Below are 11,647 nucleotides of genomic sequence, written 5' to 3'. Positions count from 1 at the left end.
TGGCCCAGCGTCGTCCGGGTTAGGGTTTGGCCCGGGGTAGGCCGCCGTTGTAAATAAGAATGTGTTCTTAACTGACTTGCCTAGTTTAAATAAAGGTTAAATAAATAAAAAAGTACAAATGAACAGTGGCACAAGACAAGAGACAAGGAAAACCATATGATATGACCACAATGCTGGTAATAACATGTCTAACTTCACGGCCGGTACAACAGGGGGATTATAGTGTAGGTACAGATTGTTCTTCCTGTTTACAGCATGTTGGCCTTTTGATTTTGTGTTAAACAAACTCATTGATTGTGGCTACACCTACCAGCCTAGGATTATTGTTTTAGTTTATTTGCAAATCCTTGAAATGGTGCATGCTGCACACAGGTAACGGTTGTACGCACTGTGTAATAATGTGTAGCTTAACTGTAATTACACTGTGTTCAGTATGTATCCATTTAACATAGATGAAATCACAGCCTACGACTCAAATGGCACCCTATTCCCTATATGGTACACTACCTTTTCACCAGGGACCATAGGGCTCTATAGGGAATAGGGGGCCATTTGAGACGCATCCACAGTCAACACAATTCACACTGATAACACTGCTGATAACCATAACCTCCCACCTCTTTCTCTCTCTGCCAATAGAAAGCTATTGGGAGAGTCTGAACCATTTTCTCTCTTAAAGCAAGGGCATCTTCAGAAATTAAGATTACATAATCATTTTGATCATTATTAAATACCCGATTAATTCAAAATGTTCCGTTTTTTTATTTGTTTTCACATCAAATGTGTATTATTTTAATTCATGACAGTTTCAGGTGTTCAATTACATCTTTTATTAAACACCCCAACGTTTTCCAGTTGATTATCAAGGTGGCATTTTGATAATGTGGTTATGTACAGTGGTTCATAGTCTGATAATGTGGTTATGTACAGTGGTTCATAGCCTGATAATGTGGTTATGTAGTTCATAACCTGATAATGTGGTTATGTAGTTCATAGCCTGATAATGTGGATATGTACTTCATAACCTGATAATGTGGTTATGTAGTTCATAGCCTGACAATGTGGTTATGTAGTTCATAGCCTGATAATGTGGTTATGTAGTTCATAGCCTGATAATGTGGTTGTCACGTCCTGGCCAGTATAAGGTTAATTGGTATTGTAGTTTGGTCAGGACGTGGCAGAGGGTATTCGTTTTATGTGGTTCGGGGTGGTGTGTTTGTTGAAGGGGCATTTGATTTAAGTATTCCGGGGTTTTTGGGCACTGTTTGGTTTTATTGTATTCTATGTTTAGTCTAGTATGTCTGTTTCTATGTTTGGTTAATTGGGGTTGGGACTCTCAGTTGAAGGCAGGTGTTGTCTATTTGCCTTTGACTGAGAGTCCCATATATTAGGGTGTGTTTGTGTGTGTTATTTGTGGGAGATTGTTCTGCGTTTAGCCTTGTGCTTTGCCAGACTGTTTTTGTCGATCGTATTCCTGTTTGTTATTTTGGTGTTCATTTGGTACTTATTAAAACGTCGAGATGAGCATTCACATACCTGCTGCGTTTTGGTCCTCTTTAACCGACGACAAGCGTGACAGTGGTTATGTACTTCATAACCTGATAATGTGGTTATTTAGTTCATAGCCTGATAATGTGGTTATGTACTTCATGGCCTGGCACCAACACTGATTTCCATTTTGATAATGTGGTTATGTACAGTGGTTTATAGCCTGATAATGTGGTTATGTAGTTCATAGCCTGATAATGTGGTTATGTAGTTCCTAGCCTGACACCCACACTGATTTGACTATGTTTCACCGTTGTTTAACCAGGCTATGTAGTTGACGGTTCACATCCAAAAAGCGTGAAGCCGGGACACATTCAGGGATTCAGTCTGGCCTCATAAAATGTATTGATTGAATGGAAAACTAATGAATCACCTTGGAGCAGAGTAGTGAGCTGGTGGGTGTGTTTGTCACAATCTCCTCTCGTTGTTGGTTGCTGTGCCTTTACCTCAGGGACAATCTAAGACTAATTTAGCTCAATAGATTTCCTGTTAGACATTTTCTGAAAACACTTCATTAAGATTTAAGTAAGATCCTGCATTAAGAATTTTGCAGTAGAACAGATATTCATAATAATGTATCTATAAATGCAATGCATCAATTAAATTATTTGTTATATGGTAAATCAGTGGTTATAACTTCGCCTATGTTTACACTGAGTGGACAAAACATTAGGAACACCTGCTCTTTCCATTATATAGACTGACCAGGTGAAAGCCATGATCCCTTGTTGACGTCACTTGTTAAATCCACTTCAATCAATTTAAGATTTAAGTGCCTTTGAACGAGGTATGGCAATATGTGCCAGGGGCACCGGTTTGAGTGTGTCAAGAACTGCAAAGCTGCTGGGTTTTTCACGCTGAACAGTTTCCTGTGTGTATCAAGAAGGGTCCACCACCCAAAGAACATCCAGACAACTTGACACAACTGCAGGAAGCATTGGAGTCGACATGGTCCAGATGCCCTGTGGAACGCTTTTCGACACCTTGTAGAGTCCCTGCCCAGATGAATTGAGGCTGTTCTGAGGACAAAAGGGGGTGCATCTAAATATTAAGCAGGTGTTCCTAATGTTTGGTACATATACTCAGCGTATATATCAGTAGGCTTTTAAGCCCAGTAGTTGAAGAGATGAATAGAAAATAACTGAAATGATGGAATACCAATAATAGGAACAGTTTCCCCTCTAGTCCAGGACCTTATGTACCCCTGGGTTCACCATACCCCTCTAGTCCTGGACCTCATGTACCCCTGTGTTCACAACATACCCCTCTAATCCAGGACCTCATGTACCCCTGGGTTCACCATACCCCTCTAGTCCTGGACCTCATGTACCCCTGGGTTCACCAAACCCCTCTAGTCCTGGACCTCATGTACCCCTGGGTTCACACCATACCCCTCTAGTCCTGGACGTCATGTACCCCTGGGTTCACACCATACCCCTCTAGTCCTGGACGTCATGTACCCCTCTAGTCCAGGACCTCATGTACCCCTGGGTTCACCATACCCCTCTAGTCCAGGACCTCATGTACCCCTGTGTTCACACCATACCCCTCTAGTCCAGGACCTCATGTACCCCTGGGTTCACCATACCCCTCTAATCCAGGACCTCATGTACCCCTGGGTTCACCATACCCCTCTAGTCCTGGACCTCATGTACCCCTGGGTTCACCAAACCCCTCTAGTCCTGGACCTCATGTACCCCTGGGTTCACCAAACCCCTCTAGTCCTGGACCTCATGTACCCCTGGGTTCACACCATACCCCTCTAGTCCTGGACCTCATGTACCCCTGGGTTCACCAAACCCCTCTAGTCCTGGACCTCATGTACCCCTGGGTTCACACCATACCCCTCTAGTCCTGGACGTCATGTACCCCTGGGTTCACACCATACCCCTCTAGTCCTGGACGTCATGTACCCCTCTAGTCCAGGACCTCATGTACCCCTGGGTTCACCATACCCCTCTAGTCCTGGACCTCATGTACCCCTGGGTTCACCATACCCCTCTAGTCCTGGACATCATGTACCGCTGGGTTCACCATACCTCTCTAGTCCTGGACCTCATGTACCCCTGGGTTCACCATACCCCTCTAGTCCTGGACCTCATGTACCCCTGTGTTCACAACATACCCCTCTAGTCCAGGACCTCATGTACCCCTGGGTTCACCATACCCCTCTAGTCCTGGACCTCATGTACCCCTGGGTTCACCAAACCCCTCTAGTCCTGGACCTCATGTACCGCTGGGTTCACCATACCCCTCTAGTCCTGGACGTCATGTACCCCTGGGTTCACACCATACCCCTCTAGTCCTGGACCTCATGTACCCCTGGGTTCACCATACCCCTCTAGTCCAGGACCTCATGTACCCCTGTGTTCACACCATACCCCTCTAGTCCTGGACCTCATGTACCCCTGGGTTCACACCATACCCCTCTAGTCCTGGACATCATGTACCGCTGGGTTCACCATACCCCTCAAGTCCTGGACCTCATGTACCCCTGGGTTCACCATACCCCTCTAGTCCTGGACCTCATGTACCCCTGGGTTCACCAAACCCCTCTAGTCCTGGACCTCATGTACCGCTGGGTTCACCATACCCCTCTAGTCCTGGACCTCATGTACCGCTGGGTTCACCATACCCCTCTAGTCCTGGACGTCATGTACCCCTGGGTTCACACCATACCCCTCTAGTCCAGGACCTCATGTACCCCTGAGTTCACCATACCCCTCTAGTGCTGGACCTCATGTCCCCTGAGTTCACCATACCCCTCTAGTCCAGGACCTCATGTACCCCTGTGTTCACACCATACCCCTCTAGTCCAGGACCTCATGTACCCCTGGGTTCACCATACCCCTCTAGTCCAGGACCTCATATACCCCTGGGTTCACCATACCCCTCTAGTCCTGGACCTCATGTACCCCTGTGTTCACAACATACCCCTCTAGTCCAGGACCTCATGTACCCCTGGGTTCACCATACCCCTCTAGTCCTGGACCTCATGTACCCCTGGGTTCACCAAACCCCTCTAGTCCTGGACCTCATGTACCGCTGGGTTCACCATACCCCTCTAGTCCTGGACCTCATGTACCGCTGGGTTCACCATACCCCTCTAGTCCTGGACGTCATGTACCCCTGGGTTCACACCATACCCCTCTAGTCCTGGACCTCATGTACCGCTGGGTTCACCATACCCCTCTAGTCCTGGACCTCATGTACCCCTGGGTTCACCCCCCCCGAGAAACATAACATCTGCTTCTATAGAACTATTAAATCAACTTTTTGCCATATGGACTGACCTTAATGCCAAGGTGCCTTGAGTGTATTAGAAATTGTATGTATTTGAATGTCTTGGAAACCACATACTGTTACGGCATATGGGCAGAGCGGGGTGTAACAGAGGATGTGATCTGGAACATTCCTTGAGAACATTGAATGTAATTTCAGCAGCTGTCAACTCAGAGGCTTATGTTGTTACAACTCTCCTAAACACAATATAACCTTCTGGTCAAACATACCTCAGGATCCAGGGTTGGGGAAACTGAGTCATTCTATTAGTCAATAGGTCTAAAACACAGTCACATCCACAATTCATGCTTGAAGGGTAATGTTTCATCAACCAGCATTTTTTTTTCTTCTCAAAATTCAACAATATTATCTTTTATTTATTTACTGCTTTAAAGTAACAAGAACGTACACTGCACCCCAACAAAAATACAAATAAAAAAACTGAAAAATCTGGATGCATCAGTCCTTCTGGGAGATAGGTAGAGGAATGAAGAAAGGATTCCTGTGATGGTGGTGTGTCTGTTGAAGGTGGCTGTTCTAGGGGTGAACAGGCTGAGGGAAGGGCCCTGTACAGAAGAAAATCCTTGCACCTCCACCATAGACCCTTGTCTGAGAGGATCAGACTGGTGTAAGCAACATGGCCAAAACTACCTAGCCTATCAGAGGGCAAGGTACTATCATCATACTGCATAAACCTATCAAATCTTCTCTGATCTCTACAAGTGTCTAGAGGTTAAGGGGTTGTTCTGAACAGGGCAATGGAGACCAGAGGGAGGAGGCCTGTCTAGGTGAGGATATCGTGAGCCTGCTGTTCCACCAACACAGCCATGTTCTTCACATCCCCACACCAGAGGTCCAACCGGTCCTTCATGCCCTTGATCTGAAGAGGGACAGGGAAGAGAGTCAGGGTCAAAGGTTAACAGTCACAAGCTTTTCTATATCTCTAGGGTGATTTCTATAGCTCAAAGCCACTTATTTGAACTACAACTAGGATTGGTCTCAATGTCTTGTGTTACAAAGGACATTATAGTAAAACAGAATATTCCCTGTTTCTGGTCCAAACCTGGAGTCATGTCCAGCCCCTGAGAACCGGTGTTTCTCATTGATTGATTATTATTCCTTGGCCCGTGAATATGAATATGTTAAGGCGTATGTATTTACCTGCTGCAGGTCCAGTACTCGGGGCTGCACCCAGGTCATCTGAACTTTCTGGTCCACCTCATCAATGTTTCCTTTGATCAGACCCACAGACAGAGCCTTCATCACTAGCAGCTCCACCTGCAGGGAACAACCAAGAACCACAATCAGACCCTGGTCTCCAGATAAACCCCCAGTTGTCAGCAACCCTGGTCTCCAGATAAACCCCCAGTTGTCAGCAACCCTGGTCTCCAGATAAACCCCCAGTTGTCAGCAACCCTGGTCTCCAGATAAACCCCCAGTTGTCAGCAACCCTGGAGGTGGAGCTACAGGATGTACAGGCCTATAGTTCCAGACAGTAAAGCACCGACTCAACTAAATGTTATTTTAATTGGGTGTTATTGTGCTGGGAAAACACCTGTGGACCTGGTGACCACGGATACAGACCTATGTTCATTAGAAACCTCCAGATACTAATGATTTGGTATAAGTGACATACGATTGGTGGATTGACGACCAACTGACCTCGTTGACGGGGATCTTGGCACTCTGTCCAATCTCATGGAAGGTCAGCTGTCTGTTGTTGGCGGGACGAGTGAACGTCATCTAGAGGGAGGAGAGAAGAAGAGGTAGACACGTTAGGGCTGTTTGAGCGCATCATTTACATTTATCCTCGTCATTAAGCAGGTGCTGTAATCCAGAGAGACTGACCAATCAGTGGATTCAACAGTAAGTTGGTAAAAGTCGATAAAATCAGGTGTTGGAACCAAATTTATTTTCATATTTTTTCGTTCTGAAACATTATTATATATTGTTTACATTTAGCTCAACATTAAATGACTTCACCAATCAGTGTGAATAGAGCAGCTTGCTGTGGAACGGGCAAACTATTGTTTACATGCATTGGACAGACAAGTGTAGGGCGTGAGAAGCGACTGAAATTTGGCAGGTGGGGAGAGAGCGAGAGACGGTGGAGGCTTGAAGCGCTGGGCATCTTATGACATAACATTATCTGAATTAGATCCAGAGAATTATACCTACGGAGGAGCGGCTGCTATGGAGAAACGTTGAATGTCTTTGAACTTCAGAGAGTTGGTTTAATGTTAGACTAGAGCTAACTAGCTTGTGTGTACAGAGTGGCACCAGAATTAAGATAAAACACATTTTACCTTTTTGTGAAATGTGATAACTATAGTATCATTAATTAGCATTGAAAAATTGAAGCCATCCTTCTGAATCATGCCTGTAACATCAGTAGCCTAGGCTTCAGAGGGGGGAGGGGCTACGGTAGCCTACGCTTCAGAGGGGGGAGGGGCGACGGTAGCCTCACGCTTCAGAGGGGGAGGGGCGACAGTAGCCTACGCTTCAGAGGGGGGAGGGGCGACAGTAGCCTACGCTTCAGAGGGGGAGGGGCGACAGTAGCCTACGCTTCAGAGGGGGGAGGGGCGACAGTAGCCTACGCTTCAGAGGGGGAGGGGGCGACAGTAGCCTACGCTTCAGAGGGGGGAGGGGCTACAGTAGCCTACGCTTCAGAGGGGGGAGGGGCTACAGTAGCCTACACACACACACTGGCAAAGAAGTCTGAGTGACAGAGGGAGGGCTTTGCATAGTCACTTTGTTGTGGGACTGGAAAAAATACCCGAAACGTAAAGGAACGTTATTAACCGGTTCCCAAGCTTTTAAAATAACGGTTCATTTCCGGAACAGTATAGATCACTTTTGTTCTCGGTTCAGATTCTGTTCCTCTAAAAATATGATGTTATTTTTCCGTTTTTGGTTCCTAGCCTTGGGTAAAACAACCACATATCACATTCATTGTGAAAAGTAAAACCTTCCGTACTCAATCGTTAGTTCTCCTGCACTATAAAACATTCAGTTCAGAGAGGCAGAGAGAGCATTAGTTCTGCCGTGGGGGAGAGAGAGCGAGAGAGAGTGAGAGAGAAGAGAACCCACCTCCATCACACACAGCAGCTGAATCTTCTGCATCAGTTTGGCTTCATTTGCTGCCAGGTCAGGCTGCAACACAGACAGACACATGTTGAAATTAGTTGTGTTTGTTGGTTAATGACAGGTGATTTCTAATCTTCTGTGAGTATAGTAACATTATTAACTTGCATTATCATTTTTAAAATGGGCCTCCAATCATAGCACCTCAACAAAACCATGTCCATGTGTATAAACAATAACACATTCTGGAAAGAGAGAACGGGAGCTACAATAGTTTTCGCTCTTTATTTCTTGCAATGATAGTTTCCATAGAGTACATTCAACCGGCTGTTGTAGGCAGTACTATAGCCAGTTGTGCTGGTTACCTGCGCTCCCCAGGCAGACTTGTAGGCCTGGAACTTCTCCACGTTGCCTCCGTTGAAGGCGTACAATGTGTCTATCAGCCACTGCTTGTCTGTGCTCCTTAGGGACTCCAGTACTGGGTGCATCAGCTAAAAACACAAGCAGAGGCAGGCTGTCAAACAAAGGCTGTCAAAGCCATCTGGTGCTTCCAAGGCAAAACTTGAGCCCAAACTTTTGTGGCTGTCGCTCAGCCAAAACTAGCTTTAAATGGCTGCTTGATGCTTATTATCAGACAGTCTAATATCTCACCAGTTGGGAGGATACCTCAAAAACACAACTATCATGAGGGTGGTCATGGGTACTTACCAGCTCTCCGAAGTTGTAAACTCCTTCTCCTAAGAGTCCAGCCAGACCCAGTGTGAAAGCCCTCTCCTGCTTCTCTGTCTCTGATGGATATAAAGACATCAGTTATGACAGCTAGTGAGTACTAGCATAAAGACCTAATCAGTTATGACAGCTAGTGAGTACTAGCATAAAGACCTCATCAGTTATGACAGCTAGTGAGTACTAGCATAAAGACCTCATCAGTTATGACAGCTAGTGAGTACTAGCATAAAGACCTAATCAGTTATGACAGCTAGTGAGTACTAGCATAAAGACCTAATCAGTTATGACAGCTAGTGAGTACTAGCATAAAGACCTCATCAGTTATGACAGCTAGTGAGTACTAGCATAAAGACCTCATCAGTTATGACAGCTAGTGAGTACTAGCATAAAGACCTCATCAGTTATGACAGCTAGTGAGTACTAGCATAAAGACCTCATCAGTTATGACAGCTAGTGAGTACTAGCATAAAGACCTCATCAGTTATGACAGCTAGTGAGTACTAGCATAAAGACCTAATCAGTTATGACAGCTAGTGAGTACTAGCATAAAGACCTCATCAGTTATGACAACTAGTGAGTACTAGCATAAAGACCTAATCAGTTATGACAGCTAGTGAGTACTAGCATAAAGACCTAATCAGTTATGACAGCTAGTGAAGCATAAAGCATAAAGACCTCATCAGTTATGACAACTAGTGAGTACTAGCATAAAGACCTCATCAGTTATGACAACTAGTGAGTACTAGCATAAAGACCTCATCAGTTATGACAACTAGTGAGTACTAGCATAAAGACCTCATCAGTTATGACAACTAGTGAGTACTAGCACACAAAAAACTAATAACGCCTTCAAACAATTGTAAACCATTTTTTTCTTCTAATGATGCTTTTGTGATTTTACCAACATTAAATTCTGCTATATGATTTCAGTGCAAAATACTGCCTTTTTACATTGTAAACGGATGTTACCTGGCAGGTCTTTGATGTCAACACAGCCGAGATAGCGCAGGGCGTCCTTGTAGTAAGAGGCATGGTTCCCCACGATGCGGTAGTATTTGCTGGACAGGTCGTAGAATCGCCCATGGACTGACGTCACACCAGGCAAGTTATTCAGCGTCTCCTCTACCTCCTCAATTAATATCTGCAGGACGGAAGGCAGGGTTTGCATAGATATACACTGGATTGAAATGTACATACATATACATCTGGCTACAGTAAGCTATTGTTTGTTTGATTACTGCCTTCTTGGGACAGGTCTCCATTGAGATGTTCGTTTTCCAGGTTTTTACCTACAAGTTACTGTATGCCCAGACAGTGTGTTACCTTTGTGGCTGGAAGGTCATTTATCTCCAGTTTAAGGGCTCCAATAGATGTCTTGCACAGAATGACAGACTCATCGTTGCTCTTCACCTTCTCCTTAGTCTTCTCAAGGAAAGTGATAGCATCTTTAGGATCTGAAAATGAGAACTTGGTTGAGCTGGTGGAAATCCCATGAGGTATCTGAGTGGATTCAAGTTCAATTACTTAGCATCAGCGAAGAAGGTGATAGGACTACTGACTGCATGTCACAACTGTGTTCTTACCTGTCATTTGTCTGGCAACATACAGGATGATCTCCACCAGAGACAGGGGGTTGATTCTACAAAAGACAGAGAGAAAGAAAGGTTACAACTGAACACCCTGAGATTAGTCTACAGTGTTGTAATTCTAGCTACTATTCCAATTGTCAGAGAAGCAGTTATTTACTGTAGGTTGGTGTTGGTCCTACCTGTGGTCAAAGTCACTGAGGAAGTTATCGTACAGCTGTATGAGGCCATCTCCTGTGGCAAAGCAAGGGTCTTTTACAAAGTCTGTGAGCTTTAGGGTCAACTGATGCCACAACCTGTCAATGGAAAGACAGGTATGGTTAGGTACTAACAGTCTTATGGGCATTACATGATGAATAAGAAACAATCCTGCACTGAATGGGGTTAGTAGCAAGCTGGTCAGATTTATTTTACCTTTATTTAACTAGGCAAGTCAGTTAAGAACAAATTCTTATTTTCAATGACGGCCTAGGAATAGTGGGTTAACTGTCTTGTTCAGGGGCAGAACGACAGATTTTTATCTTGTCAATTTGGGGATTCGATCTTGCAACCTTTCGGTTACTAATCCAACGATCTAACCACTAGTTTACCTGCCGCCAGATGAAGGGAAGACGGAGACTATGAATACTTATGCCTTGCAAGATTGCAAAATCAAAAGTCCCTAAACGCAGAAAAAAACTAACGTTAACTAGCTAACATTGGCTAATTAGCTAGCCTCCCTGTCTACTGATGCATTTTAGCAACCGTTAACCGCATAGCATCAGGGAAGATTGTGGCCATGACGACTATCAAAACAATACATTTTCGGTAACGTTAGTCACATGTTTCATATGTTTTATTCCACTCTACACAATTCACATTTGATGGATTGTGTGTCATTCATTGATGGTTGGTGTTTAGCTAGCTACTGTAGCATTAGCAAGCTAACTCCATGACTCAGCGCATGAATGACATACAAAAGCTAGCTAACGTAGACAGACGCTATCCTTACTTTTTGTTGTAAAACTCCTCTAGTGTGTGCCATTCCGATGCCATCTCCGGAGTTGAGCTCATGCTCTGTTGCGTTTTGAGGTACCCGGCAACATCTTTCATTGTCGCGGTAGGTTTGATTTAGATACCGAATGAGAAACGTGTTGACAACTTTTATCTGTAATTTCTGTACCTAGCTAGCTAACTGTACAGCTAGCACCACAAGCAAAGGATCATGGGAGCTGAGCTGACACAAGGAACGTCTACCGTAATGTTTCTAACAAATACGCGTTTACGTGTTTTACGTGTTTTTATTACCCCATATATTTTTAGATGTAATCACGATAAGTGGTTTAATTACTCGATATTAGTGAACCAAACTGATATTTACAATTTATAAAATAATGACAGTGAGCATTTATATTTAAATTGTTTATTCTAAACTGTAA

The 11,647-nt window shown here is 44.5% G+C and overlaps 1 protein-coding gene across 1 annotated transcript; it reads right to left on the bottom strand.

Annotated features, from left to right (window-relative positions):
* Window positions 1-5,186: 5,186 nt before the first annotated feature.
* Window positions 5,187-11,485, bottom strand: LOC106592786 (26S proteasome non-ATPase regulatory subunit 13). The gene is made up of 11 exons (XM_045708328.1): window positions 11,221-11,485; window positions 10,412-10,525; window positions 10,227-10,282; window positions 9,967-10,097; window positions 9,613-9,784; window positions 8,623-8,702; window positions 8,280-8,405; window positions 7,921-7,983; window positions 6,493-6,573; window positions 5,992-6,108; window positions 5,187-5,710 (listed from the first exon to the last, which is right to left on the bottom strand). Exons 1-11 carry the CDS (start codon window positions 11,319-11,321, stop codon window positions 5,615-5,617), a joined length of 1,137 nt encoding a protein of 378 aa, XP_045564284.1. The 5' UTR covers window positions 11,322-11,485; the 3' UTR covers window positions 5,187-5,614.
* Between the last annotated feature and the right edge of the window lie 162 nt (window positions 11,486-11,647).

Source organism: Salmo salar, chromosome ssa26, assembly GCF_905237065.1.
Source record: "Salmo salar chromosome ssa26, Ssal_v3.1, whole genome shotgun sequence".
In the NCBI taxonomy this organism is placed as follows: domain Eukaryota; kingdom Metazoa; phylum Chordata; class Actinopteri; order Salmoniformes; family Salmonidae; genus Salmo; species Salmo salar.
The sequence above is the reverse complement of the archived record's forward strand: the minus strand, read 5'-3'. Positions and strand labels throughout refer to the sequence as shown.

Excerpts from the sequence above, each read along its gene's own strand:
- LOC106592786 (XM_045708328.1), bottom strand. The coding sequence starts at position 11,321 with ATGAAAGATGTTGCCGGGTACCTCAAAACGCAACAGAGCATGAGCTCA. Across the intron at positions 10,098-10,226 it reads TGTTGCCAGACAAATGACAG|ATCCTAAAGATGCTATCACT; the intron begins GTAAGAACACAG and ends TCTCATTTTCAG. Across the intron at positions 7,984-8,279 it reads AGTCTGCCTGGGGAGCGCAG|CCTGACCTGGCAGCAAATGA; the intron begins GTAACCAGCACA and ends TCTGTGTTGCAG.